Genomic DNA, 26,828 nt, shown 5'->3' with positions numbered 1-26,828 from the left:
TAATTACAACAATGATGAATGCCATTATGGAATAAGCTTCAAAGCTTGAGAGGTACACATCTGAATCTCAGAACTTTGATTCACACAATACTTTCAGTAGTTTTCATAAAGCTTGTGCCCTGGAAATCTGACTACTAATGGCAAAATTTTATAAATAGCATTGTCCATGGTAGAAGATTAAAGTCTTGCATAAAAAATTAATATTATTTGCATGTACTACAGGTGGTTTTTGTGTTGCTTTTGTAAACAGAGTCCACAGAAGCAGTTTAGACATGGTGTATAAATTACTTGCACGTGGTATCCATGAGTGATTGATATGCTAGAAGATGCATGAAGCAGTGATCCAAACAACTATCAGTATTTAGCAGAGGGTTTATTACTCACTGGAAGATAATCTGGTAGCATTATCCATAATTTAGACCATTAGGACTTCTCAGTGGTTCCACATTAGTTGTCATTGAAGGTTTAAGCTATCTGAATTTTTAACATTTGCCAGCCATGAAGAGCAAGGGGAAGCCTTACTACTACTAGAAATGTTACCTGATATTTAAAATAGATAATTTTTTGATGTAAACTAACTTTGTATTTTTTTGTCATTAACGCACAACCATCACTGCATCTATTTACAGCTGTGTCTACAGAATTGAACAATATCAATTTTTGTATATTATCTTTGGTAATTAATTCTTTTAATAAGTGAGCACTGTCTCAGAATTTGAATTACAGTAGAGAAATTTCTAATGGTAAACATACTCAAACACTGGTTTGAATGCTCTGAGAAATTATTATGTCAAAGAGCAGTCACATCAGTCACTATTTGGTGTTTATCACTTTCAGTACAACAATTACTTTTTGCTTCCAATCTTTTCTATCCCATTCTAGATATTCCTGAATTCCTCGAGTCATGTGTTTACACCTCTTTGGGGTCTTAGTACCTATCTTAATGTCAGTCCAAAATTTGTGACACCACGTCCTTTACACCAAAATTGTGAAGATTTGTTCTCCTGTGTGTGTCACAGATACACAAGATTTCCATTTCTTCCAATGCCAAAATAAACTTATTTATATGTGTGGAACATCACAATCAAACAATACTACACTTCCAAAACTAATAATAATAACAATTATTATTATTATTATTATTATTGGGTTGAGTTATAGAGCCATTTGTCATTTTTCATCATTTGAATGTTAAGTTGTGAGATGTTAACTTGTAATGTCCTGTAGCGTCTAAGAGACCTCAATTTTTTTTTCTTTTCTTAAAAACCCACCTAATTCAGGCAATGTCCTTTAAGATTCTCTTATATTTTAACATGTACAGATAAGGTGGTAACTTTTCTATACTCTGATATTTCAGAAATTCAGAGAAACAGAGAATTTTACAAGAATGCTGATGTGCGACCTCCATTTACATATGCATCGTTAATACGACAGGTAAGTCTAACACTTTGTTTTGTGTATGATTCCTGAAGTTTAAAGAAATCTGCTATCACAAAGGTAAACCAACCACTAGCATGAGTTATTAAAAATCCTGAAAATAAAGTGAATAATTTCCATTGACATTCAATAAATTGTCACTTACAGAATTTAAAAAAATCTTCAATAATGTCTGATGGTACTATTTTCTTATTTCAGTCCATCATTGAGTCACCAGACAAACAACTTACGTTAAATGAGATCTACAATTGGTTTCAAAATACTTTCTGCTACTTTCGTCGTAATGCAGCAACGTGGAAGGTAAAGTAACACATTTTTACTATAACATTAAGCACTAAAAAAACAGCAACTGTGTGTATATTTGCTCTGTTCCTCTTTGTGAAAGTTTATCACTTTTGTTGCAGGTTAAATGAATATAACATTTGTTCAAATATTGCTAACAATACGTTAATAATCATGTAATTGCAATTACTGAAAATATTAACTATGTAGTATTAATACCTTATCCCAGTAGTGTTGCTGTATGTGATGTGATGTGATGTGATGTGAGTGAGTGAGTGAGTGTGTGTGTGTGTGTGTGTGTGAGAGAGAGAGAGAGAGAGAGAGAGAGAGAGAGAGAGAGAGAGAGAGAGTCAGTGAGTGAGTGAGTTATGTCTTGTATCTTTTCTTCATTGCCATCTTTCTTCCATCCATTTGTAGGAGCTTTTTCATGTGTAGAAAACTAGTAGAACAAAAAACACAGTCTGATTTTGTGTGTGAAGTAGAATCATCAATAGTACTTACCACAGCCTCTTACCTATGCTTCTTTTTTTCTTTCCTTCATTAATCGTCCATTACACCATATACATGGCAGCATAGGATTCGCCAAATGTCTTATGTAGTTCCAATCAGCGCATTAAGTAAGTGAAGTTGTACTATATTAAGAAAAGAGAGTGTAAAAGCCTATACACATGTGCTAAAAAATATGATTATAATGATGGTATGAAGTATACAATTACATATGTAACTAAATTATTATAGTGGTGCACACACGCACACACAGACACTCACACACACACACACACACACACACACACACACACACACACACACACACAGAGCAGATCACTGTGTCACTGATATACTGTACTTTTCATCATCTTAACATTCCCAAAAGCCAATAGCCTGTAATAAAAATTGAACCAGTATAAATCTACCGTGAAGGAGGTTTTGTACTGAAGAAAGTAAGAAATAAGATTAATGTATTTATTTATTTGTTTATTTCTTCCTTAGTTCATCAATCTGTCTTTGATGATCTCACAAGCATTTAATCTGTATCAATTCATTTTTTTCTTTTTTTTCATCTGAAAATGTGGGAGTCTTCTAAAGGAACCAATATGCAGGTGGTAGTGTCACAAAGGAGATGAAAGTAATATTAGATTACATTAAATTATACATACCTCCATATTACACCACATAGCAGATGTAGAAATTAAAAAATAAGTGGAAACCATTGAAAAGAACTATGTCTGTTACATTGTTATGTATATAATTATTGAATCTTAGATTACATTTCATCACACACAGATTTTGTCATTTAGAGACTCCAGGCTTTTATTTTTATAAGCATAGATTGCTTGGTCAGTTCACAGATACTTTCAGAAACTAAACTGTCTTTTGTGAGAATATTAAATCAATTTAGATATTTCAAAATTCTTGTACACATATCTACAAAAAACCACCCAGAAGAGATACTAGTCTACAATTTGTAACTTTTGTTCAATGTAAGTTTTCCAAAAATGTTCCAAAAAGCCACACAAAGAAAATCATTAATTCTAAATTACCCATAAAAAGCCTAATTGGCTGCTTCTCCTCCATTACAGCCTTCCTTACTATATAAAAAATCATAGCAGAAATAATTGTTAGAGACAGAAAGAGATTTCTATGTGTGTAGATAATTTATTTTGAGGTTTCTTTTCTTCTCTATTCTTTTGTTTTCTTTCCCTCCCCAGCATTATAAAATTTAGTTCCCAGACAAAGGTTTAGTTGCTGCCAAAGAAAGATGTACTAAACCACAGAGGGAATTCATCATTTCCCAAAAATGCAGCAGCAAGTTATTTAGAGTCGCAACATCAAGGGAAAGCTAGTGTTAAACATTTTTTGTAAATTGACATTTGACTTGGAAAATGAGGAAATTTATCACTGCAAGTACAAAAAAATAGTGTGATGCCAGTAAAGCTAAACCCAAACACTATATAGCTGTTAATAAAAAATTGTCAGGAAACATCATATATCTGGTCTTATAAAGGAAAAAAATAGTAGTAGTGCAGAATAAACTCACATTACACAGAATTCTTATTATTTGCCATCAACCACACAGTTCAACATTTTCATCACATTATGTAACTGTGCAGTGTGGCCAAATACTAATTATTTTAATTATGTATAACATGCATAAGCTCATCTCCGATAGAACTGATAAGATAAAAATACTCTGATTCACAATGGAGCTGTAATGAATATTAGCATTATAGCAATATGCTAAAGAAAATTGTTTGCAAATGGAACATCATAGTTGTAAAACATATATATTCAATTCTCACTGTAGTGGTGAAAGTGGTGAAAACAGTTTTCTTTTCCAGAAGTGACTATAGTCATTAAAGAACAACAGCATAGCCTGTTTAGCTAGTTTAGCTTTGAATAATTTTGTGTTTCCTATTTATACCCCCTAGTAGTTCTTGAGTTCTGTAAAGCATAAAAATTGCACCTCTATATATATATATATATATATATATATATATATATATATATATATATATATATATATATATATATATATATTTTTTTTTTTTTTTTTTTTTTACTTCAACATTCACATACAGCACCTTATGAAAGTACACGGTGTACAATTCTGCAAGGACAGATGTATTTAGAAAATATTTTCCAAGTACCTGAAGAGACTATAAGAGAACCAAGGTACCAGTACTGACCGCCAGAATAGATTTAATGTGTAGGGAAAGGGAGAGGAGTTGTAGAGATGCCCACAGGGAAAGTAAGACAATTGCGGTGGAACAAAAATACCACAATTGCTCAAAACTCTCTAACAACACCAAATGGTGTTTTGTTAAAAGTTGTTGGAATTATTCATTCAGTTCCAGTGACTAATATTTTTTCTCCCAGCAGTTCAAATTGCATGTCACCAGACTATTCACATTCCTTAAGTAATTATTGTTTGTAAAGAAAAGTCATCCACTGAGTTGTATGGCTTCTCCTGCACTATTCGTACTGAAATCACAGTGCATTACCTTAATTTATCATATAAGATAGAACTTCATTGTCGAGACAGTAATATTTACTTTAGAACATTATTTGCCCCATAAATTGGCGTTGAATTATTTATAACTCATACATTTGTGTAATACTATCACAACAGACATTGTTCAGAATTTTATGAAAATTAATATACATATGTACTATAGCATTAATTTTGAATATTAGTACTCTGTTTTTATAACTGCTAGGAGTATCTCCTTGTGATTGTGACACTATACTGCCTATTGGTAGTGGTGATAAATAGTCCAACATTCTTGATATAAGGAATACTCCCTCAGTTCTTTTGCAAAGTAAACAGAAGAAAGAGAAATGTAATGGAATAACAAAATTGGGAAAAGCCACAATGTTGCGATCTTAGTGACCCATGCAGAATATTTTTATCAACTGCTTTTGCATAGGAGTCATCATTAATTGTACACTTAACCAGGTAAAATTACAATGTTAACGATGGGTAATCAAGATTCTTTTCATGGGATACTAAAGTGATGAAAGAGATAAATCATCATATCCATTAATTTGTAGTCAATCTAGGATGTATTTGGTGTCATTAGCTTAATTTATTTTGTAGAATCAGACAAGACATGCACACAAGTTACTTTAAACATAAACTGAGAATACTAATTCAAGAATCCATATTTCATTTACAGCCAAAATATACAGAACAATGCTCTTTACTCATTTCTACGTTTCTTTAGTTGTTATAATCCTCTACGAAATGGAAAATATTAGTTGAAGAAGGGTTTTTAGTATCTGGTATTCAGTGTTTGTGAAATATATTCTTCTGACTAACTGACTGACTGACTAATAGTGTCCCAAGCAGTACATAATTTTTATGATTATTTTTCAATGCTTCGTCAATCAGTTTTCAAAATCTGCATGCCCTAAAAGTGTCGAAGAACACTTTATATGAAGGTATGTAATGCTATACCTATTTCCCAATGAATTACATTTCTTCCTAGGCTGTAGTAATTCCACTAATGAAATAAGTACTCTGAATTCGCTGATGACTGTTCTCTTTATCCCATTCTTTCAAGGAAAAGCATAATATCTTACTGCAGCCTGATAAAATTTTGTAATGACTTTTGAACACACACAGTAATACTGATGCATTCATTATTACCATATACTTTGTATTTTATACCTCTAGTACGGTTTGTAACACTTTGAATGATGGTTAGAATCACAATAACTTTACTTTCATACTTAACTGATATAAACTGATCGCAATAAACTGTATTATTTGTTTTAAAATTGAGATGTGTACATATCTCAAAGGAATAGTAATTATTATTTTTCATTGTGGTATTTGCAACCAGAAAACAAGGAGGTCACATATCATCATTTTAAAAGTAATCAAGTTTTTCTGTAACTATTGCACCATGTACTTATCAATAGTACAGGTGGTAGTCATTGAAGATTTTCGCTCCTTCATGACATGACACAGAAACAAAGCCAGCAGAATGTGAATGTGCCCTATTAGGATGCTTATGTTTCTGAACTAAAATGCTAATGTGAATTTGCTATGGTATACCTGAATGAATATAGCCAAAGTGAAATTCTGATACATTTTCTTAAATGTTGCCAGATATAAATGAATATACTGTAGCTGTCACGATAAACATTATAATACATTCCTTATTTTTCCCATATAACACACATTGGTCTTTTGCATCTTCTGCTTTGTTTACATAATTTTTGTGCACACATTTTCTTCTATAAAATAAGAAAAAAACTTTTTCATACGCAATATGATATGCATACAATGTAAAAGAACATTTTGACTGACAGATTAATTGCTGGTTAATTCTAACACAAAACTTTCATCTATGCATGTCAGCACTTTAACTTTTCTGAGCTTGAGTTATGTAATTCTTTTAATAACTTTGGACAAAGAATTTCACTGTTTTATCCTGTTGTAAATTTGTTACGTTCCTGTGTCATGTAACGGTATCTAATGTGTTCAATGAGCAGTTAGCTATTGGACAGAAACTTTCATATATGTTTGGCATTTATTTTTCAATATACCATTTATATGTATTCTTGCCTTTTTGGGTATAATCTATGTAGCACAATTTGGAATTATAGTGTTAACAATTTTTTATGTAAATTTGCAATGAACATCTGAAATTCATTTTTCTTGTCATGAAATATGCCTCACTATTAATGATTCATTGGATAATGTTTTTTACCTCTGACAGGTGTATTCTTATTGATAAATTAGCTTTCAGAAGTTCCAGTTGTATGGCTGTAGTCTGAATTTGATGTAACGTAATTGTAGATGCATTAATTTAAATCAATATATTTCTTTTATGTCTCAAATTTCCTGTAATGTTAGGTTACACATTGATCACAGTACTCTTTTGTTCCTGTTCACAGCAATCACAAGTGTTAAAGGGATATCTGTATCCATAGGGCCATCTTTACGTATTCACTTATACTGCAGGTGAACTGCTGATGGCTTGTTTGTAACTATTTCATTCCAGATTATAGCAGCTCACTTCTTTAAAGGACACTAATATGAAATTATGATTAACACTAGTTTTGTCACACTAATAATTATGGGAATTGTTTGTAGATGTGTAGTTTCTTTGCAAAAATGCACTGCTCATTCCCGTACAACTGTTGTTGTTATCTAATACTCCAAACTAAGCATTTAGGTAACTGTTCTCGGTTGTCTCTATACTGACAAAGTCCAAATCTGTTAAATGCAGATATAAGATTTAAGTTGAATTTATAGCCATGCCAGCTATTCAGGTAAATTGTAGGAGTGGCTAATGACGTATTCTTTTGCTTAGTTTTTGAATTTTCAATTTCTTGCCTTGAGTCTACTGGCATCCCATTTTAGTCTTTCACACCAGGATATAAACTTCCATTCTGAAGCCTAGACAGTGGTGCATAGTCAACATGGATATTATTTTTACTTCTTATCTTGTACTCGTGAATGCCATAGTTCATTCTGAATTCAGTCTTCTTGTTACCCTCAAATATTGATGAGTATATATACAGAGGAAGTCAGGAGGAGAGTAAATGCTTTGAGGCATGATGGTGTTGGTAATTCTGAACAAGAAACTTTTGTATGTTTTTTTTTGATAACTCAAAAAGTGCACCCTCCAGCAAAAATGTGTTGCAGTACCAAATTAAATGACATTAAATTTCTGACAAAAAAGGTCCTATTAATCTTTTTATGTAGGACTAATAGCTTGTATGAAGAGAGTGTGAGAATATTGAAAATCTTGCACAACATGTGTTTACTGTAGCTTAGGTATTTTGTGTAGGCCATTTGGAGATAGTTTTCTGACTTGATGGCCTCCAAGTGTCTTGTGTCAAACTGTTCATCTCAACTTGCTCTGCACTAATGTGGTACATTGTAAACATTGACATTGTTTGAATAATACAGAAAATGAACAACAATGTACATTAAGTGTATTCATTTGGAATAGGGCATATGTTCATGTGATGTGCTTTGTTCAGAATTGCTAATACTATCATTTCTCAAAACATGTTCTTGTCCTCCTGACTCACCCTGTATGAACACATAAGTGAAAGAACCCTAAGTATCTGAAAAGGCTTCTGCAAGATGTTCAGTTACCAACTTCACACAATATTCTTAATGGAGCTCCCCTTGCCCTCACTGCAAGTGGATCCCTCTCACCATGAGTTGTGAGTGGTAATATGCCTCTCTTTTATAACCTTCCACAAATTATCCTTCTATAAACTGTGAGCCAGGGATTATGAGTTCTGAAAGCTATAATAATTATTTTATACATTAAGATGTATCAGTTGTTAGTAATTAGAAGATATACAATGGCCAGCTAATTTTGAGATACATACAGCGCATTGTAGATATGTGAGCCATGATTTAGACAGTCAGTTTACTCCATTCTTTGTTTATCTTTTCAGCAAAGTTGTTTCCTGAATCCTCAGTGATTTTTCCTTGCTCAGATAAAATTTGGCTACTTATAATAATAACATATTTTACAACAAAATTTTGAATTTCATTTGCAGCTACTTTCTGCAATGGTTTCAGCGGGATTGGAAGAACAAAAATAGGCTGATAGTTTCGTACATATCCTTTGGTTCTTTCTTGAACAGAGATTTAATTTCTGAATATTTCAACATATTATGAAAGCATCCATATTCAGAATGTTGCTTGATTATTGTATGGAAAATACATCAGACGATGTAAAAAATGTTTGGTTTTATACTGTAATTACAAATGAAATGCATGCCTGTGAGTTGTTGACCCAAGTGGTCAACTAGCAGTGCCAGCTTATAACATGATTTTGCCCCCTTTATTAGCGCTGATCATGTAATAAGGTAACAATAAGATAAATGATCTTATATCTATAATTCTAAGCATAGGAAACATCACTGCACTAGATGGAGGTATGCTGAAGTTCATCAACAGTTAATTCACCATTCCTGATGAATTTTTCACCAAGCACATACGTTACCCATACAAGCTACTAAAAGTACAGGACAGTATAAACACTTCTCTGACTCTGGGACAAGGTGAAGGTGTTCTGACCTGTTCCCAGCTTAGCTCTCTGGCAGTTTTTTAAACACCAAAAATGGTGAATTCTAATTCTTTCGGAATTATGCATACATAAAAATTCAGGACTGAGCCCTTAATGTCCCGTTAGGCTACCAGTTCCTATGTCTCAGGTGGCACTTGGAAGGGGTTACTTGGTGTCTAACCAGGCTTGGTGATTTCCATCCAGCTTCTAATAATTTGCTGGTGCTTTTTCTGCTTCATGCTCATTTCACCACCTCATCATTTGCTCTCTGTACACTTTACTATATGCTAACATAAATTGAATAGTACATATTCCATCTCACAACTGTGCTCTTAGAATCAGGTTTCAAATCAAGGATTCCATAATGGCACTCTCAATTTGAGACCATTCACTTCAATATTGGGGCCTGTGAGAAGAACATCTGGCTGGCATGAAGCTCAGAATTCCTTTTCTTTTCACCCATATTGAATTTTTATTTTGTTTAATTCAGAAGTTGGTGGTTTGCATTGAGAAGCTTGATGTTTCATCTGACTTGAATGATCTTATTTTCTTTTTTTATGTGGATATATTTATCCATCATATGATGAACTTGGGGCTCTATTTTATTTTCAATTTTCCTTCTTTTTCTTTTACCTTTGCTTTGGTTGATGGGGTGGTGGATCAGGTACGTTGCTTCTTTATTAACCTCTTAATGATAATCATTTCCATCAGCACACAACCATAACTCATTACAACAATTAAGACTGCTTGAGCTGAAATTATATGTACATAAAGGACATCAGGTTTTTTGTGTGGGTGCTTCTCTGTTTGCTTCAAGTTTAGGTGGATCGTGCAGAATACCCTCTTGGCTGATGATGTGCCATGGGAATTTCACCTGTCTTTGACCACATGCCAACTTCCTATATCATTAGTGAGACCACTATTCTTAAATATTGTTAATACTTTGTACAGGATGGAGTAACATTCATACCAACTACTCACAGTAATTAGCACATTGTCCACATACGGAGTAACTTTCTCTGACAAGTTCCAACCTAGGACCTGTTGCAGGGCATGCACAAAACCAGATAGGCTCACTTTCAGCCCAAAGAGTTGCCTCAGTTCATCATGCAGGAATGAAATGTACTAACTACATTTAGCATGTTACCCAATCTTCCAATACCCAGCTGTTAGATCAAGACACACATCAGAATCTTATTTAACTTTCTAGCATCTAAAGCTAGGTGGACACTACCATCTTTCTTAGCTACTGACACTATAACATTATTGCACTGACTTACTATGGGTCGAGTTACTACAGCAGATACCATGTTCACTACTACTGTCCTTTTGGCTAGCAGTATTAGGGATGGTTGAGTATAAAATGATTGGTGTGCTAACATGCGAGACTCATAAGTAATGTTACTGATTTCTCATGGGGACCTAGAAAATACATCTCTGTAATTATAAAGGATATTTACAAGCTCTCACCTCCTTCATTCATCAACATCTTCCATCTTTGCAATTTTCTTGGCTGTGTGCTCTTAAAGAATGACAGCTTCCTTTTTTACACAAGAGCTCAGTTTGGTCAGTTAGTTTTTCCTGATGGATACATATTCTGTTTGTGCATGACCCTGTTGAGGCACACAAATGCTGTAATCCTGGGTCTTTGCTGTTGTCCTTTTGTATCCATGTCTATGAGCACATTGTGTAGACCCCATAGCTGGATATGTTGGGTAATTGACCCTTGTCTATCTTTAGTTTATCTTGCATCTTACTCAGAAAATCCCACTTCAGGAAAATGTCAGCATGGAGTTGCAGAACCATTAGCACAGGATGCACTAAGTGGTGGATAATAATGCTAAACTCCAATCAGGCCAGCTTCTCTACTGCTTAAAAAAGTACACTTTTAAAACTTTTGCTGTCATAGTTGTATGTTACCAAATGGTATGTGTTGGGATCTCTACTTACCTTAGTTCGTCACATTTTTTGCATATTACTGATACTTTATCAACCTCCTGGCTGGTGCTGCCACAGCCAGCATATCTTGCAGTGTGCTTTTTTTTATATTGGTATATGAGTTGCTGTTGTCTCCAGGTATGCCACATCATGCATGATAGGAAACTCAGTCAGCTGAAGTCAAGAACAAATCACCTTCACTCGTGTGTTCAGTAGCAGTGCCACATACATTTCTGAAATGATTGTTGATTAGTTCATATTATAATAAAAATACTTTTAGTTTTATATTCTTTGGACAGTTTTGGAGAAATTTAGTTATGTGGAGAATAAAAATGAAAAATACACACTGGTATTTCAGTTTCTCACATTTCTCACATTTTAAGTCAAAATGCTTCATAGCAATTAAAGATCTTTTGTGCAAGTGAAACTAAAATTCTAATTGAATTGAGCTGAATTCAGATGCAGCATTCACCATACCAGCCTGTTTCACTACTTCTGGCTCACCAGTGAAATGAAGATGCGATGCATTTCAAAAATGCTGAATTTAGATGTTTAATTACAGAATTTAATAATATGTTTCTTATTTCCACAGATGTGTCTTTTGCTTGGAGAATACCTAGTTAACCTTTTGAATAACAACTTTCTTTGAATTTCAGATTCAGTTCATCATACTTGCTGCTTCTGTATATTTACACTTGCAGCTTCTTCAATATTTATAAAGCTAATTGGTATATTCAGTTATGGTTTTCATTTTGCTTGTAGGTTAAGGAGTTTCATTCCAAATGTAAGATGTATAATATGTATTACAAGGGCTTTAAACATCAAAATTTCCACAGCTGGTAAATGAAATAGCAACAGAGGCAGTGCTGAAGCAAGAAATGAACCAGTTGCATCAGAATGTTGGCGTGATTTGTTACACATTTCTTCTGACAGTCAGAACTTGAAGGACTTCAAGATAAAGCTAATTACTGAAATAATTTTGTTCACTGATTACATACATAACACTGAGGCATGGCTTGTTTTTATTATTTTTGTTGCTATTAGACAATGCAGCCTTGAAACTGATTATGACTGGATCAAGGAAAAAAGTTCCTGACAGTCTGTTTTGAAGTTGTAGTGCATGTCTGTTAACTTTTTTTGTGGCTTTACTTGCTTCTCCCTCAGTCCCATATTTCAACAGCTTCTCTTTATCTTCATCCATTGAGGATAGATTTTTACTGTAAATCTTTTATTTTTTAATATGACTCATTCTGTAAGCTAAATTATGATTTTCCATTGATTACAAAAATTAACATGCACAAGACACACCACAGACCTGCATGACAGTTGCTTTTCTGAATTTGTGTTCTCATTCTGTTTGTATAGCTGAGTACATAATTTATAGAGCTTTAGAATTTTTGTGAGCTTTTGTTAAAATGCTTTTCATCTCCTTTTTTAATCTCTCCTTTTTGATTTGCGTTGCTTACTTGTATGTGTATTATTTTGTATAGAATGCAGTGCGACACAACCTGTCTCTCCACAAATGTTTCATGAGGGTGGAGAACGTGAAGGGAGCCGTATGGACTGTGGATGAAGTGGAATTTTACAAACGCCGGTCACAGCGATGCACTACAGGGTACGTCTACTCAGAGCTGAGCTGGACACGCAAGTTGGTCTCGGACTACTTTAGTCTCTAGCTCCTTCTAGCAAACATTTGGATTTGAATTTTTTCCCATTTTTTCCATTCTTGTCTTATTCCATTTCTGTGTTTTATTGTGTGTTTTCCACTTTCTTTCTCTCTCTTTCTCGCTTGTATCTGTGTGTGCGTAACCAGCATGAGGAAGCATTAACGAGGACTAACGACGTGTGTGAGGCGAACAGGGTGGACGGGCGATGGAAGGTATTTCAAATCGAACATGTCTTGCTCAGAAGGCAGCTAGAAGAGAGACTTTACGATTTTCTCAACTTTTTTTCTCTTTAACTTTGTCTTTTACTCTCTTTTCTCTTTCTTGGTGGTCTGTGTATACAGAACGCGATCCGCACCAATCTGTCACTGCACAAGTGTTTTGTGCGCTATGAAGACGACTTTGGCTCCTTCTGGATGGTGGATGATGCGGAGTTTGTCAAGCGACGCCATCTTTCTCGTGGTCGTCCCCGGAAATATGACCCCACCCCATCACCCACTCCACCCCACCTCTCCGCCGCACAGTAAGCACTGACTTTTTGCAAACTTTGCTGCTGCTGCTGCTGTTCTAGCTTTAGTCTTGATGTTTATGAGCCACACGACTACAAGGACAGAAGTGGTTATAGCCAGGTATCCCTTAACACATGGTAAACAAAAAATCTAAATTAACACCTACTGGGATACTCCCAGTTTTCAGACTGCAATCAAAGATCAGTTACTTACTGTTACATCTAATTCAATCAATATTAGTTCTTGTTTGTGCCAAATCACATTGCATTGATCAATAACACAAGTTTAGAATAACAGCAAAAAATATGTAAGTATGTAATACAAAGGTAATACTATCACACACATGTTACTACAGATGCACGGGTGAGTGCTCCACACACACACACACACACACACACACACAAACACACAAACACACACACACTCTGCAATCTCACATTAATACATAACGCAAAATAACTGCTGAGAAATTAGTACATTAAATGAATCTATTTATCAGTAACTACCACAGAAAAGCAACTACAGGGACTAACTGGCAGCAGAAGTGTATTTTGGTTTAATGAACTGCAGCAGGTAAATAGATGTCTGATTATGGTAAGCAACAGTAACGAAAGTATGGATAAAACTTTACCTCACATTAGCTGAAGTTGGTCTGTAAAATAAGTGATGCTAATATGTAGCACTTAGAGTTGTAATTTAGTTGCTGCATGGTCTTTGGACAGAAAACCAAGTCATGTGCATGAAATGTAAATGCCTGATGTGGAAACAAAAAAAAACCTATAACATCCTTTTGTCTACTTCATAGGACCACTAGTTCCTGGCAGATTACAGTTTAGAATCTGTAAATAACCTTTCATACTGGCAGAGAGTTGAACAAATATAACAAAAAATTGCCCCATGTTTATTACTCTTAAAGATTTCAGGTAACTGGTTTCCCAATGGGAAGAATAAATTCTGGATGACTGCTATTAAAGAAATAAACAAATTTCCCATGATGAAATATTAGGGATAGTCTGAGTAAAGCAATGCATATTCTCCAAGTTTTCTATTATCCCATTTGTTTCCTCCAGTTCATTATATTTGGTAGGACACATGACTCAGTGTTAAAATTTCTATGGACAAACAGTTATGTTATAAAATTCTTCTACTTAGCAAACAAGTTTTTCTTGTGATCCAGTTGACATTTTGGAGCCATTTGACCTACCTGACATTTTGTCACATATAACTTTAGATTGTCATTATATCTGAAATTGGAACAATTTTTCCAGATGCTTGCATGAGCATAGTTTAATGATTCATTCATTTTCTGTTTTTAGAGCACACAGACACAAGTTGTGAAATGATAATTGGCTACCTCTTATAATCTAATCTAAACAGATGTATCAATATTTACATATGAAGAAAGATGTTTTATAAGTACAACTATATTATTGGTGTTACATCTTCTGTGTACTTAAAATCATGAAATTTGTTACATCAGTAAAGTGATGGACCATGTCCACTTTGATCATATTCATTTAGTCTCCCATAGTTATATTGAACCTCTTACAGATGAAGCTGAGAGTGTGAAGACTCTAAACCAAATTAATTTTTTTTACCTTCAGAATTAAGGATATTTCATCCACAAAATAGCATGTGTGCATGTGTTTCCATTATCTAAGTTGTTGAGAAAGAGCTGATGAATCTCGTACCACTTCCTTCTTCTCCGTATCTTCTTCGTCTTCTGCTTTTTCTATCTCTTCCATCTCCTCTTCTGCTGAAAAGGAAAACTGTTGCATCAGTCAAATAACCTGGTCCAGAAAACTACCTGAAATTTCCATTAAATCAATATGGGATTTATTTAGGCACATGTGTGTTTAATCTCCTTGCTACATGGACTGAGTGCTTCGTATACTGTGTTATCAAGGCAGATTGTGGACAAGAGATAGTTACTTGTCCCAAAGGCCATATTCACAATAAACTTTACATTGTGAAAACTGCTAGTTGCTGTACACACTCCTTAAAAATGTTTATGTTTAATTTACTATTGGTACACACTTGTATTGAAGAATCCACCATGAGTACAGAAGATCTTGTTAAGGAGAAGTTGTTTTAATTTGCACTTGTTGTTGTCTGTCAGACATTCTATTTTCAGGAGTAGAGTGTCAAAGAATTTTATATTTGTATCTTCAATAGGAATGTGTCGAAACCCAAGACATATTCAAAATCCGTTTTGCTCATACAATGAATAATTTTTCCTCAGGTGAGGTCTTACCCAAGTTTATTATTCTATATAAAATCAATGAATGAAAACATCCTAAAATGTTAGCTTACTGATTTCTATGTCCCTAAGGCTGGCAATTATTTTTTTACAGTAAAAGTAGCTGAATCTAAATGTTTTACCAGGTATGCTATACAGTTTTTCCTGTTTAAGTTACATCAGTATTCACACCCATGAACTTATACTCTGCCTTGTTTATAATTTCTCCCTGATTCAGTAGATTAATTAGAGATGGAGTATTTTGAACAGAATGAAAACGGGTTATCTGTGGTTTTTCACTGCTTAAAGGTCGTCCATTTGTGTAGAAACCAGTTAGTAGTTTTCAAAAAGTGTATCATTTACTACATGTTCTTATGAAAAGATCTTGGGTTTCTGGTCAGTTGGGCCAGTTGGCAGTGTTAAGATACTTTGACATCTCAGTACCATTCTCATCATCTTTGTGAGAATAATGAGTATGATAATTGTCAAAATATCTCAGTATATAAACACTGCCAGCTCGCTGGAAACCCACAGTATTTTAAAATTACCACATAGTTGGAAATCCGAGGGTTTTTCATCAGTAGTACACATTTGGAATGTCTGCATTCTCATATTTACTAATTCTTCTGTTGTTGCATCTTTATCTAGTTTGACAAAAATACTTGTTCCATCTTCAAACTAACAAATTCTTCTTCTTGTCTCAAACTAACACATAGCACATATCACAAATAGTCACAGGCTCTTGATTCAAATCTGGATGGTAATTTATCTCAATGCAGATAATGTAGTGTCACCCATATTACTTGAACACATTAGCATGTCATTCAGCATCCTGTTTCTTTCCATGCTGAAACATGTATTCATACAAACAGTAACTTCTCTGACAGTAGGACTGAATTTCATTTAATATATCACAGAAGTGATCAATTACTGATGTACTATCTTTTTAAATATTTATTACCTTTGTTGGGTAACATGCTATTACTGCACAGGGGGGGGGGGGGGGGGGGGGGGGGGTGAAAATAACTAAATACTTTAGCTTCTCAGACTTTTTCAGAAAGTGGTGTAATCAGAGAAACTAACCAGTGGATACTAATATCTGTGGAGGCCCCTCTTCTTATAGAGACACACAGGTGTGGCATGCATCATAACTTGATGAAACTCCCTACTTTAAAAAGTAATCTTTCATTGTTGAAGGACAATACCGTCTCACAGTGACCTCTTCCTTTACTAATAATATTTCATGCTTATTTTATGACTGAGGAAAAATTACTCTTGTATTTTAATATTACCTGACTTGATAAGATGATTTAATAAAGATTAGGGAATGCAAGACTTTTTTTATATCTGACACTGTATTATATTAAGAACACATGATTATCAACTGCAATAGTAAGAAGACCAGTCAACAGGTACAGAGCAATGCATAAAACTACAGAAAGCAGCTCTTAACCAAAACACGCCTGATTACTTCAGGGGCAATGTGTGGCACCCTGAATAACAATGCTACCCATTGCATGATCTCTTCCTGAAATATAATAAATTTTAGTTATATATTAATGCTCAGTGACACAAAAATTACTCCCCAAACACTTACCGGTCTTGATGACTCAAAAGTCAAAAATAGAATTCATTAAAGCTAAATCCATATGGTGAAATGAAGTTTTTATAGATTGATTTGCAGTTCATAATCTAGGGACAATGAAATTCTGCAATTATTTTATTGGTGTACTCTTTAAATATCATGTTATCAACACTATTTGGGTTGCAAAGTACCTTAAAACTCTCAAATTCAGCATATTCTCAATGTCCTATGGCATTCTTGTCAAGTTTCATACAAAATTTGTAAGTAAATTGACATCACTTATAGTCATATTTTATTGCAGATTCCATAAGCAGAGAAAATTTCTTAATAATTGGAAGTATATGCAAGTCACACACACATGTAAATGGTACCAAAGAATTTTAGAGGGTAATTGCCTACCTCTGGGAAAAAGTAGCTGCTGTATTGGAATTAGCACTGTTTCCAGGAACACTGATTGTGTGAAACCTAAGATGCACTCTTCACAACCATGTACCACATTGCTAACTTTTTGATGCACAAAATTCAGCATAATGTATGCATCTGCAGACACAAACACAATTTCAGTGATGCCATAATAAAGTACAATAGGGTCACTACAGTTCATGTAACATGTTAGTGACTCACCAGGTAATGAATTAAACTATTTGGAGTTCATACCATATAAAGATTTGGAATTAAAAATATCTATCAATACAATTTCAAACTGCAGTTCACTTATAATTATGCTGACTATGAAATAAATAGCACATGTACAGCAGATACTGGAATACTTTTAAATTATATGTGAACCTCACCAGATAAAATAACAGTGTCATCAGAATTTTACTAGATTTTTGAAAATTTTCATAATGACAAGGACAACAAGTTGATTATTTAATTGTTATGCTTCTGAGACTAGTATTTTGCAAAACACATGTAAATTTGTAATTTAAGACCACCTTTTCCCACATCTGTAGCTCATTTTTTGTGCAATCTATTTTCCAATATGAGATTCCATCATCAAGTACTTGTCTTATTACAAAATATTTAAGAGTTCAGTTCACTGCACATTATGAAAATACAGCATTTTATTAAAGGACATCAAATGTATCTGCATAGAACCTGCACTGTTTGATTAAAACCACAGACTTTGAAATGTGACTAAATTGTGGTGTCATATAGTTTTCATCATCCATCATCTTGTCACTGAGATCTGTATGTCATGCACATCAAATTTAAGAACCCTGTAACCTAGTTTGTTTTTCATTACTCTACAGCTTTCTCACTGAAGAAATGTTACCCATTTCACTTTACAAAAGTAATCAAATATCTTAATTTGGATGTTCAAATCAAAACTTTACCCTACTATTCCTGAAATTTGATTCATCATATTGTTTTAGAATTATGACACTATTATTATTATTGTTGGTCTATGTAAATTCTGTTTCTTTGTATTGTTACGTGCAAGTACTTACTTCCCATGATTGTCAGTATATAAACTTCTGTCATTTCTGTAGGAGAAATACGACAGTGGACTTCACAAAATCAAGAATCGTCCATCTTTGTCTGTACTTGGCATTTTATCTTATTGCTTACCTTCTCAAAGGTCATACTTATTTTGTTACTTTCTTTCTTGCCCAATATGGTTTAACTATCTTTCAATGTAACTCAGTTTGTTAGAATGGTATTATTGTCACCTCATTCACTATCCTTTCTGTATATTCATTAAGTTCTTTTCTCATAAATTTTATTTTACTGCCTCGTTTCTCAATACTGAATGTTTGAGGGTCAGCCCTTAAAAACTATCATTAAGTTTTACTTTCCTATTTTATCGAAATTTTAATTGTGAAATGACAGTCTCTATAATAAACAACTGGTAGTACTTTTGCATGTGAAGTGGTGTCTCACAATATTTTGTATTGAGTGACACAAATATTTCCATTATTCCAATAACTGCTATAGCTCTCTCTTGATGCTTCTAGTGTGAGAACATAACACATTCACAGAGAACATTATCACCCTTGTTGGGACAAACTTACATCACTTCCAAAAGTAGCACATTGAGTAAGATGACATAGAGTTTAAAGTACTGGATTCACTTTGCGACAATCCAGCCATAAATATTTAGGTTTTATGGTTTTCCTTAATTGTTTAAAGAAAAGATCTTGATGGTTCCTTTGGAAAGGACAGTCTAATTTCCTTTCCCATCCTTCATCCTTCTTCTATCCATGCTTGTACTTCATCACTAATGGTTGTCTTGAAATGTTAAAACTCAAATCTTTTTAACTTCCATGAATTTTCGTCTAGATGCTCTCTTTTTTACTCTTTTGCATGCTTCTGCGAAATTTACTCCATGCTTTCTAAGAACTCTAAAAGTAACACAATGTTCAATGCTGCCATTCTCTCTCTCTCTTCTGTTTTTCATTCTTATTGAGCTTTATATTAGCAGTCTGGTTGCAATATGCTAAAACAATGTCTGGAAAGTGCCACTATCTTAACTCCTGTAGCTGCAGAATGTACTTGAAAATCTTCATTAGTTTCTAAATGTTGACTTTAACCTGACCTTTAGTGCATGCAGTGTGTCAGTACTGATGTTAGTGTTGTGAATAATCAAGCATTTACTGGTCTTGACCCATAGCACAGCATTTCACATTCCTCTACAGTTTAATCTGTTGCTTATTTTAATTACTTTTTGTTATTACATACTTTCCATTGGAATATCGACAGTGTAGCAAAGGATATATTGCTACTTACTGTAAAGGAGACACATTAAGTTGCAGACAGGCACAATTAAAAGACCCTTACACAAAGCTTTCGACCACAGTCTTCATCAGCATAAGAAAAACGCATGCCATTCATACACACAAGCAAGCACACCTCATGCACGCATGACCACCAACTCTGACAGCTCAGGCCAGAATTCTTGCCCCAACTCCCAGAGTTGGTGGTCATGTGTATGTGAGAAGTGCTCGCTCATGTGCATGAGTGGTGTGTGTTTAACTTTTGTTGATGAAGCTGTAGCTGAGAGCTTTGTGTAAATGTCTTTAATTGTGGCTTTCTGCAATTTAACGTCCCTTCCTTAAGGTAAGTACCAATATTTCTCTTCTTACATTGTTGATATTCATACCTGAAGTTTCCATTGTTAGGTAGTTTCCATTGGGTAACCTGTAAATATTGTTAACACATGTAACCAAATTATGTAAAGAACATGTTGAAAAATGTTCTCAACATTTTCAACATTGTAGTGATAGCTATAATAATTCAGAATAAAACTTTCTTTTCTTCTTTATAATTTCTATACATACACATATCAGCACACACAGTATAAATATACCAGACAGTTTGTGAAAAATTCACACTCTGCTGCAGAGCAAAAGCTTCGCTATAGAAAACAATTGCAAGGGTGTGGCTGAGCTATTTCTCTGCAGTATCATCTCTTCCAAGAGAGCTATTCTACAAAGATATGCTGGAGAACTTTTGCCAAATATGGAAAGTAGGAGAGAGATGTTGGCAGAATTGAAAGTGTGATGGTGGGTTATAAAATGCAAGGTGTTCTGGTCCAATATTCTGTTTTAATCTGCCAGGAAGTTTCAGAATAGCACAGTCTCTACTGTGGAGTGAAATGTTCATTCTAGAATTTATAGTGAGATTCACACATATGCATGTACTCAAAAGTGACAACATAGTTAACCCTGAGGAATGGGGCTTCTCAGGATGTAAAAAGCAGGTGAATATTCTCATGCTGAAAATAAGTTACATAATTTGTTGCCAAAAGTTTTGTTGATTGTCAGAATATGCAAATAATTCAATCCGTAATAGTTTTCCTGATAATACATGCTTGGGGATATATTGTTTTTACATAAATGTCTATGAGACAATACTACAGATATGTTAAATATTGTTGCTCAGAATGATGAAATTAGCAAAATTCATGCAACATTTAGGTAAAGGAGTGTGTATGTACAAATTTTATTTGGGTTTCTATGAAACTGTTTAGTATTTATTGAGAGAGAGTGACAAGAAGACCTACATGGTCTAAGTAATTTCAAATGAATAACTGTGGTAGAAGAAGACATTATTAAACCATAATGATAATTATTTTAAAGCATTTATGCTGATAAAATCATAACTTAAAACAAAAAGAACCATTGGGGCAATGAACATGGGAATTTTTGTAAATTGAAACCTACCAAAGAGTGTAAACATCAATTTAATCTTGCATCCTTCTGCGAAATAAAATAAAGATCTCAAATTTAGAATAAAAATCAAAAGCAGGAAGGACCTTTAATTCAAGGTTCCATCAAAACTTAAGTAGAAGAAACTATTGTTGATCACAATGAGAGCATCAAAAGTAAATAGAAATATGTCAGTGTGATGCATCATAAATGATGGAAGAACCAGGGAATGAGAAACTGACGTGGACTGACAGAAAAGACAGTTTATGTGTTGAGTTGACGTAACTGAGCCACCTGTCATGAAAACTGCCTAAGTACAGAACAGATTCCCAAAAATTCAATAACAACTATTAGTTGCTTTCATAATTTGATATTATGAAGAAACAGCATGTATATGACTTGTCCACCATTAGTGCATCATGTATTACCACCTCTAGATGCATGGTTTTACTGAGAGTCCTCATAATATTTTTATTCCATAAGATGTTCCTTTGGCATTTTACTAGTACTTAGAGTAACTAAAATACATTTTTTATTGATCCATCAATCTCCATATGATTAATATACTGCAAACTTCATTCTAGAGTTCTGTTTCACAATTTGGCTTTATAGTTTCTGTCATCAACAGTTTTTTGAAATGTTTGTCATTCACATAGAGCATGTGATCACGCCTCATGAGTAACTGAATATGAATAAACATTTTTCACAAATATAACACAACACTTTCAATTACTGTGTAGCTTTGCAGCCTATTCTATTGTTAATACAAGACCAAAGGGATACATGCATTTGAAGACACAGCTGTGTGCAATGTCTCAGCCCACTGCATGGCACCTTCACAGACTAATGAATTTAGATTACATAAATGACAGAACAAGCACTTTTGTAGTGTACTATGCTGTGTAGTAGTTATTTACACATTTTTTAACAGTTAAAAATCATCGCATGTTCTTAGTGATTTGAGGATAACACTTTTAAAAAATCTAAATCTATAGCCAACAGAATTATTTTGTTTTGTATCTAAGGAGAACTTTCTGATTTCACCAAGAGCATGATATATTTTCATTTCACCAATAAGCTTCTCAGACACTTAACCCATAAGGAAATAGAATTTAGCAGATTAATAGCTTCATAGTAGCCAATAGCTTTTATGACATGGAATACTTAATAGTCAGTCATTAACCATCTCCAGAAATGAGAGTGTCATCATAAAAGGTATATTTTCATGGGAATGGAACTTAAGTACTCTAGAATTTACTTTAATCTACTCTTTTTCCATTTCTCTATTTTCTACATTTCTATAATCTATTTATATTTATCAGTCTTTTCATAGTTAAATTTTTATAAATCTTTCAAATTTATATATTTCACTCTTTCGAAATTTTTTACATTTTACTATTTATCTTTCTCACATATTTTGTTTACATTTTTAAATTCTAACTATCTAGAGAATGTTTCCAAGATAATTTTAAACTTTTTCATTTTTTCTTCATTTTTTCAAAGTTTTCATTTTTAGAGAAACTTTTCAGGAAGAGAAGAGTGATCATCAATGAAAAGGTAGAATAATTACTTGGAAACAATTCTCAGCTGTTTCAAATCACAGTATGATCAAATAAGCAATTTTGTTACATGCACAGTATCATGGCCATCATCAGGGAGTAAGTTGTGATTGTCAGTTGATTTGAAACAGTTTTTTTATTCATTTTATACTTATCAATTATTAAATTGCAAATAAATAATTGTAACTCATTGTGGTGAGTAAAATATTTCCTTTTATCTTTCTTTCTTTTTTACTCAAATTTTTCCTTCTTGCAGTTTTAAGAATTAACATAACTGATTTTTTTTGCAGCTTTTCTAAACCAATGTCATCATCATCAATATTTATTATTGCCATAGACCATCGAATATTTCATTATTAATAGTCTTTTTCTTTTGTTCTCTGAAACAATAGGGGTGTGCAGTCAAAAAGTCCCACCCTGATACACAGCCCAACATTATATGGAGATGCGCTGAATACGAGTCTTCAAGTAAGTATTGTACTTGCCTTGTCTTTCTCTGTTGTTAAACTATTAGGTAAAATTGAAAGAGAAGTAACTGAGATTTCAAATACAAATTATTACAATTATTGGCAAGTAATACAAATTTCTGTATGTTTCAAGAATGTCCAATGCGAGAATTACTCAGAGGTAATGTATAACATTTAACTTCTATTTTACTTCATACATCATGACAGCTACACCTAATATATCAGTACATAGATTACAAATGTTTATCGGTTAATACTAGTTGGTAAACCACTTTATTTAAGTTATTTATTTATTCATGAATTTATTTATTTTTATTTCTTTATTTATTTTGTGTTCCTGTGATCCATGTTGTGAATATATCACAGGAACGTGTCAGTTTTACAGATTTGTGATGGTATTATGTAAATAGTACTAATCAGTTTCATATTAAACTATCTACAGCTTAGGTTCTATTACAGAGAAATAAATTTTGCAGTTAAATAAATGTTACAGAAAAATAAATATTATAGAAAATAAAAATACAGAAAATATGTTGTAGAAAAATAAATACATTTACAATAGTAAATAGACAGGATCGCAAATAAAACTTAAACTGAGGGAGGGCACTTTTATAATTATAACAGTATATAGGTCTCCTTCGGGAAACTTTCATTTATTCCTGGAAAACTTGGATGTCTTGTTGTGCTGTCTGTCAGATAGGCGAAAGTAAATTAATATTTGTGGGGACTTCAATGTTGATTCACTGAAAGAGTGTAATAGGAAGAATGACCTGGAAGTCTTGCTTGGTTCTTTCAATTTGACATCTGTCATTAATTTTCCTACTCGGGTAGTAAAGGACAGCAGCACATTGATAGATAATGCTTTTATAGACCAAGATAGGTTTAAAAACATAAATTCTTATCCTGTTGAGAATGGGCTTTCTGATCATGATGCTCAGCTAGTTACAGTATATGACATAGCTCCATTCAGTAATTGAAAGGTATCCTCCAAAGTTGTGCATTCAATTACTGACTCAACAATTAGAAATTTTAGCGAAAATCTTCAGCAGTTAGATTGGGATGAGGTGTACAAGGAACCCGATGCTAATTTAAAATATAACTTATTTCATGATACACTTGTAAGAGAATTTGAAAACTGTTTCCCCAAGGAAGTAGTTAAATCTAATTAGAAGAAACCATGCAAAAAACCTTGGCTTACTAAAGGAATAAAAATATCTTTTAACCACAAAAGGGAACTGTATCTAACAACAAGAAAGAGTAATGACCCAGAAACAGCCAAATATTATAAAAACTACTGTGCTACATTAAGAAAGGTTATTAATAAGTCCAGAAGCATGTGCATCATGTCTGAGATTAATACCTCTGATAACAAAATCAAAACAATTTGGAATATTATTACAAGGGAGACAGGGAAACCAAGAGTACAGGATGACGGCATCACCATCAAAGTGAATGGAAACTTGATAAACGACAAGCCGGAAGTCGAAAACATTTTGAATAATCATTTTTTAAATGTTGTAGAGAAAATGGGATCTAAATGTTCCTTGGAAGAAGCAAGGCAGTTAATGGAAGAGGCCTTACCCACACCATTTGATACAATTGAAATTCCACCTACCTCTCCTTCTGAAATTAGGAAGATAATAAACTCACTCAAGAATAAAAGCTCACATGGAATTGATGACATTTCCAGCAGGATAATAAAAGCTTGTTCCCAAGAAATAAGTGGGATTCTTAGCCACATATGTAATAGCTCTCTGAAGCAGGGTATTTTCCCAGATAGACTGAAGTATGCCATTGTTAAACCACTGCATAAAAAAGGGATACATCTGACGTCAACAACTACTGCCCAATCTCTCTTCTGACTGCCTTATCCAAAATTCTTGAAAAAGTAATGTATTGTACAGTATCTTCACATGTTTGTAAAACTAAAGTTTTAACAAAATGTCAGTTTGGTTTCCAGAAAGGTTTTTCAACGGAAAATGCTGTATATACTTTCATTAATGAAATATTAAATGCTCTGAGTAACTGGAAGTCACCTGTTGGGATTTTTTGTGATCTATCAAAGGCTTTTGATTGTGTAAATCATGGAATACTTCTAGGTAAGCTCAAGTACTGTGGTATGAATGGGACAGTGCTCAAATGGTTTAAATCATACCTAACTGGAAGAGTGCAAGGTTTGGTCGTGGGTCCTCTGCTGTTCTTAATATATATTAATGACTTACCATTCTATATTCATGAAGATGCAAAGCTGGTACTTTTTGCTGATGATACAAGTATAGCTATCACACCCAACAGACAAGAATTAACTGGTGAAATTGTAAACGATGTTTTTCAGAAAATCATTAAGTGGTTCTCTGCAAATGGGCTCTCATTAAACTTTGACAAAACATAGTATATACAGTTCCACACAGTAAATAGAATGACACCATTAATAAATATAGACTTTGATCAGAAATCTGAAGCTAAGGTAGAATATTCAAAATTTCTAGGTGTATGCATTGGTGAGGGGTTGAAATGGAAAAAACACACTGATATTTTGGCGATATACATCTGAGTAAATTAGCTTACCATGCCTATTTTCATTCTCTGCTTTGTTATGGCATCATATTCTGGGGTAACTCATCATTGAGTAAAAGAGTGTTCATTGCACAAAAGTGTGTAATCAGAATAATTGCTCGAGCTTATCCAAGATCATCCTGCAGACACTTATTTAAAGAGCTAGAGATCTTCACTGTAGCCTCACAATATATATATATTCACTTATGAAATTTGTTATTAACAATCCAAACGAATTCAAAAGTAATAGTAGTGTACATGGCCACAACACTAGGAGAAAGGATGATCTTCACTACTCAAGGCTAAATCTAACTTTGGCTCAGAAGGGGCAAATTATGCTGCCACAAAAGTCTTTGCTCACTTACCTAATAGCATCAAAAGTCTGACAGATAGCCATATAGCATTTAAAAGGAAATTAAAAGAGTTTCTTAATGGCAAATCCTTCTACTCATTAGATGAATTTTTGGATATAGTTGTGTCATGTAATATTTTGTGTAATGTAATATCTTCTATAGACACTTTTTATTAACCTGACACATTCCACATGATTAGAAAGTGTCATATTCATGATCTATGGAACAAGTACTAACCTAATCTAATTTAATCTAATCTAGGAATTTATCTGAGAGTTTCATGTACATTGGTACTATTCATTGTGGTTCAGAACTCTTCTGTGGTGTAAAATGATCCTTGCAGTAGCAACTGCTTTAAGTTTTTTTTTAAAACAAGAGCTCATCATCTATTGAACACTTTATTTGTGAAGGTAGGGCATTAAAAACCTTATTGGCACTAAAGTGGGCATGCTCATAGTGGATACTGTCTTTTCATCTAGTATCATGACTATGATACATAATTTTTTTCCTAATGAAACACATTATGGAGAATATGTAT

The 26,828-nt window shown here is 33.5% G+C and overlaps 1 protein-coding gene across 1 annotated transcript in view; it reads left to right on the top strand.

Annotated features, from left to right (window-relative positions):
- LOC124555068 (forkhead box protein P1) overlaps positions 1 to 26,828 on the top strand; it is a 714,894-nt gene that overhangs the window by 608,765 nt on the left and 79,301 nt on the right. The window contains exons 11-15 of the mRNA XM_047128852.1: positions 1,358 to 1,434; positions 1,636 to 1,737; positions 13,213 to 13,391; positions 23,307 to 23,382; positions 23,515 to 23,541. Coding sequence (XP_046984808.1) covers positions 1,358 to 1,434; positions 1,636 to 1,737; positions 13,213 to 13,391; positions 23,307 to 23,382; positions 23,515 to 23,541 — 461 coding nt within the window. The remainder of the gene's footprint in view (positions 1 to 1,357; positions 1,435 to 1,635; positions 1,738 to 13,212; positions 13,392 to 23,306; positions 23,383 to 23,514; positions 23,542 to 26,828) is intronic.

The sequence above is a fragment of the Schistocerca americana genome, chromosome X (genome assembly GCF_021461395.2).
Source record: "Schistocerca americana isolate TAMUIC-IGC-003095 chromosome X, iqSchAmer2.1, whole genome shotgun sequence".
NCBI lineage: Eukaryota > Metazoa > Arthropoda > Insecta > Orthoptera > Acrididae > Schistocerca > Schistocerca americana.
Note: the sequence above shows the minus strand (reverse complement) of the source record. Positions and strands in the feature narration are given on the sequence as shown.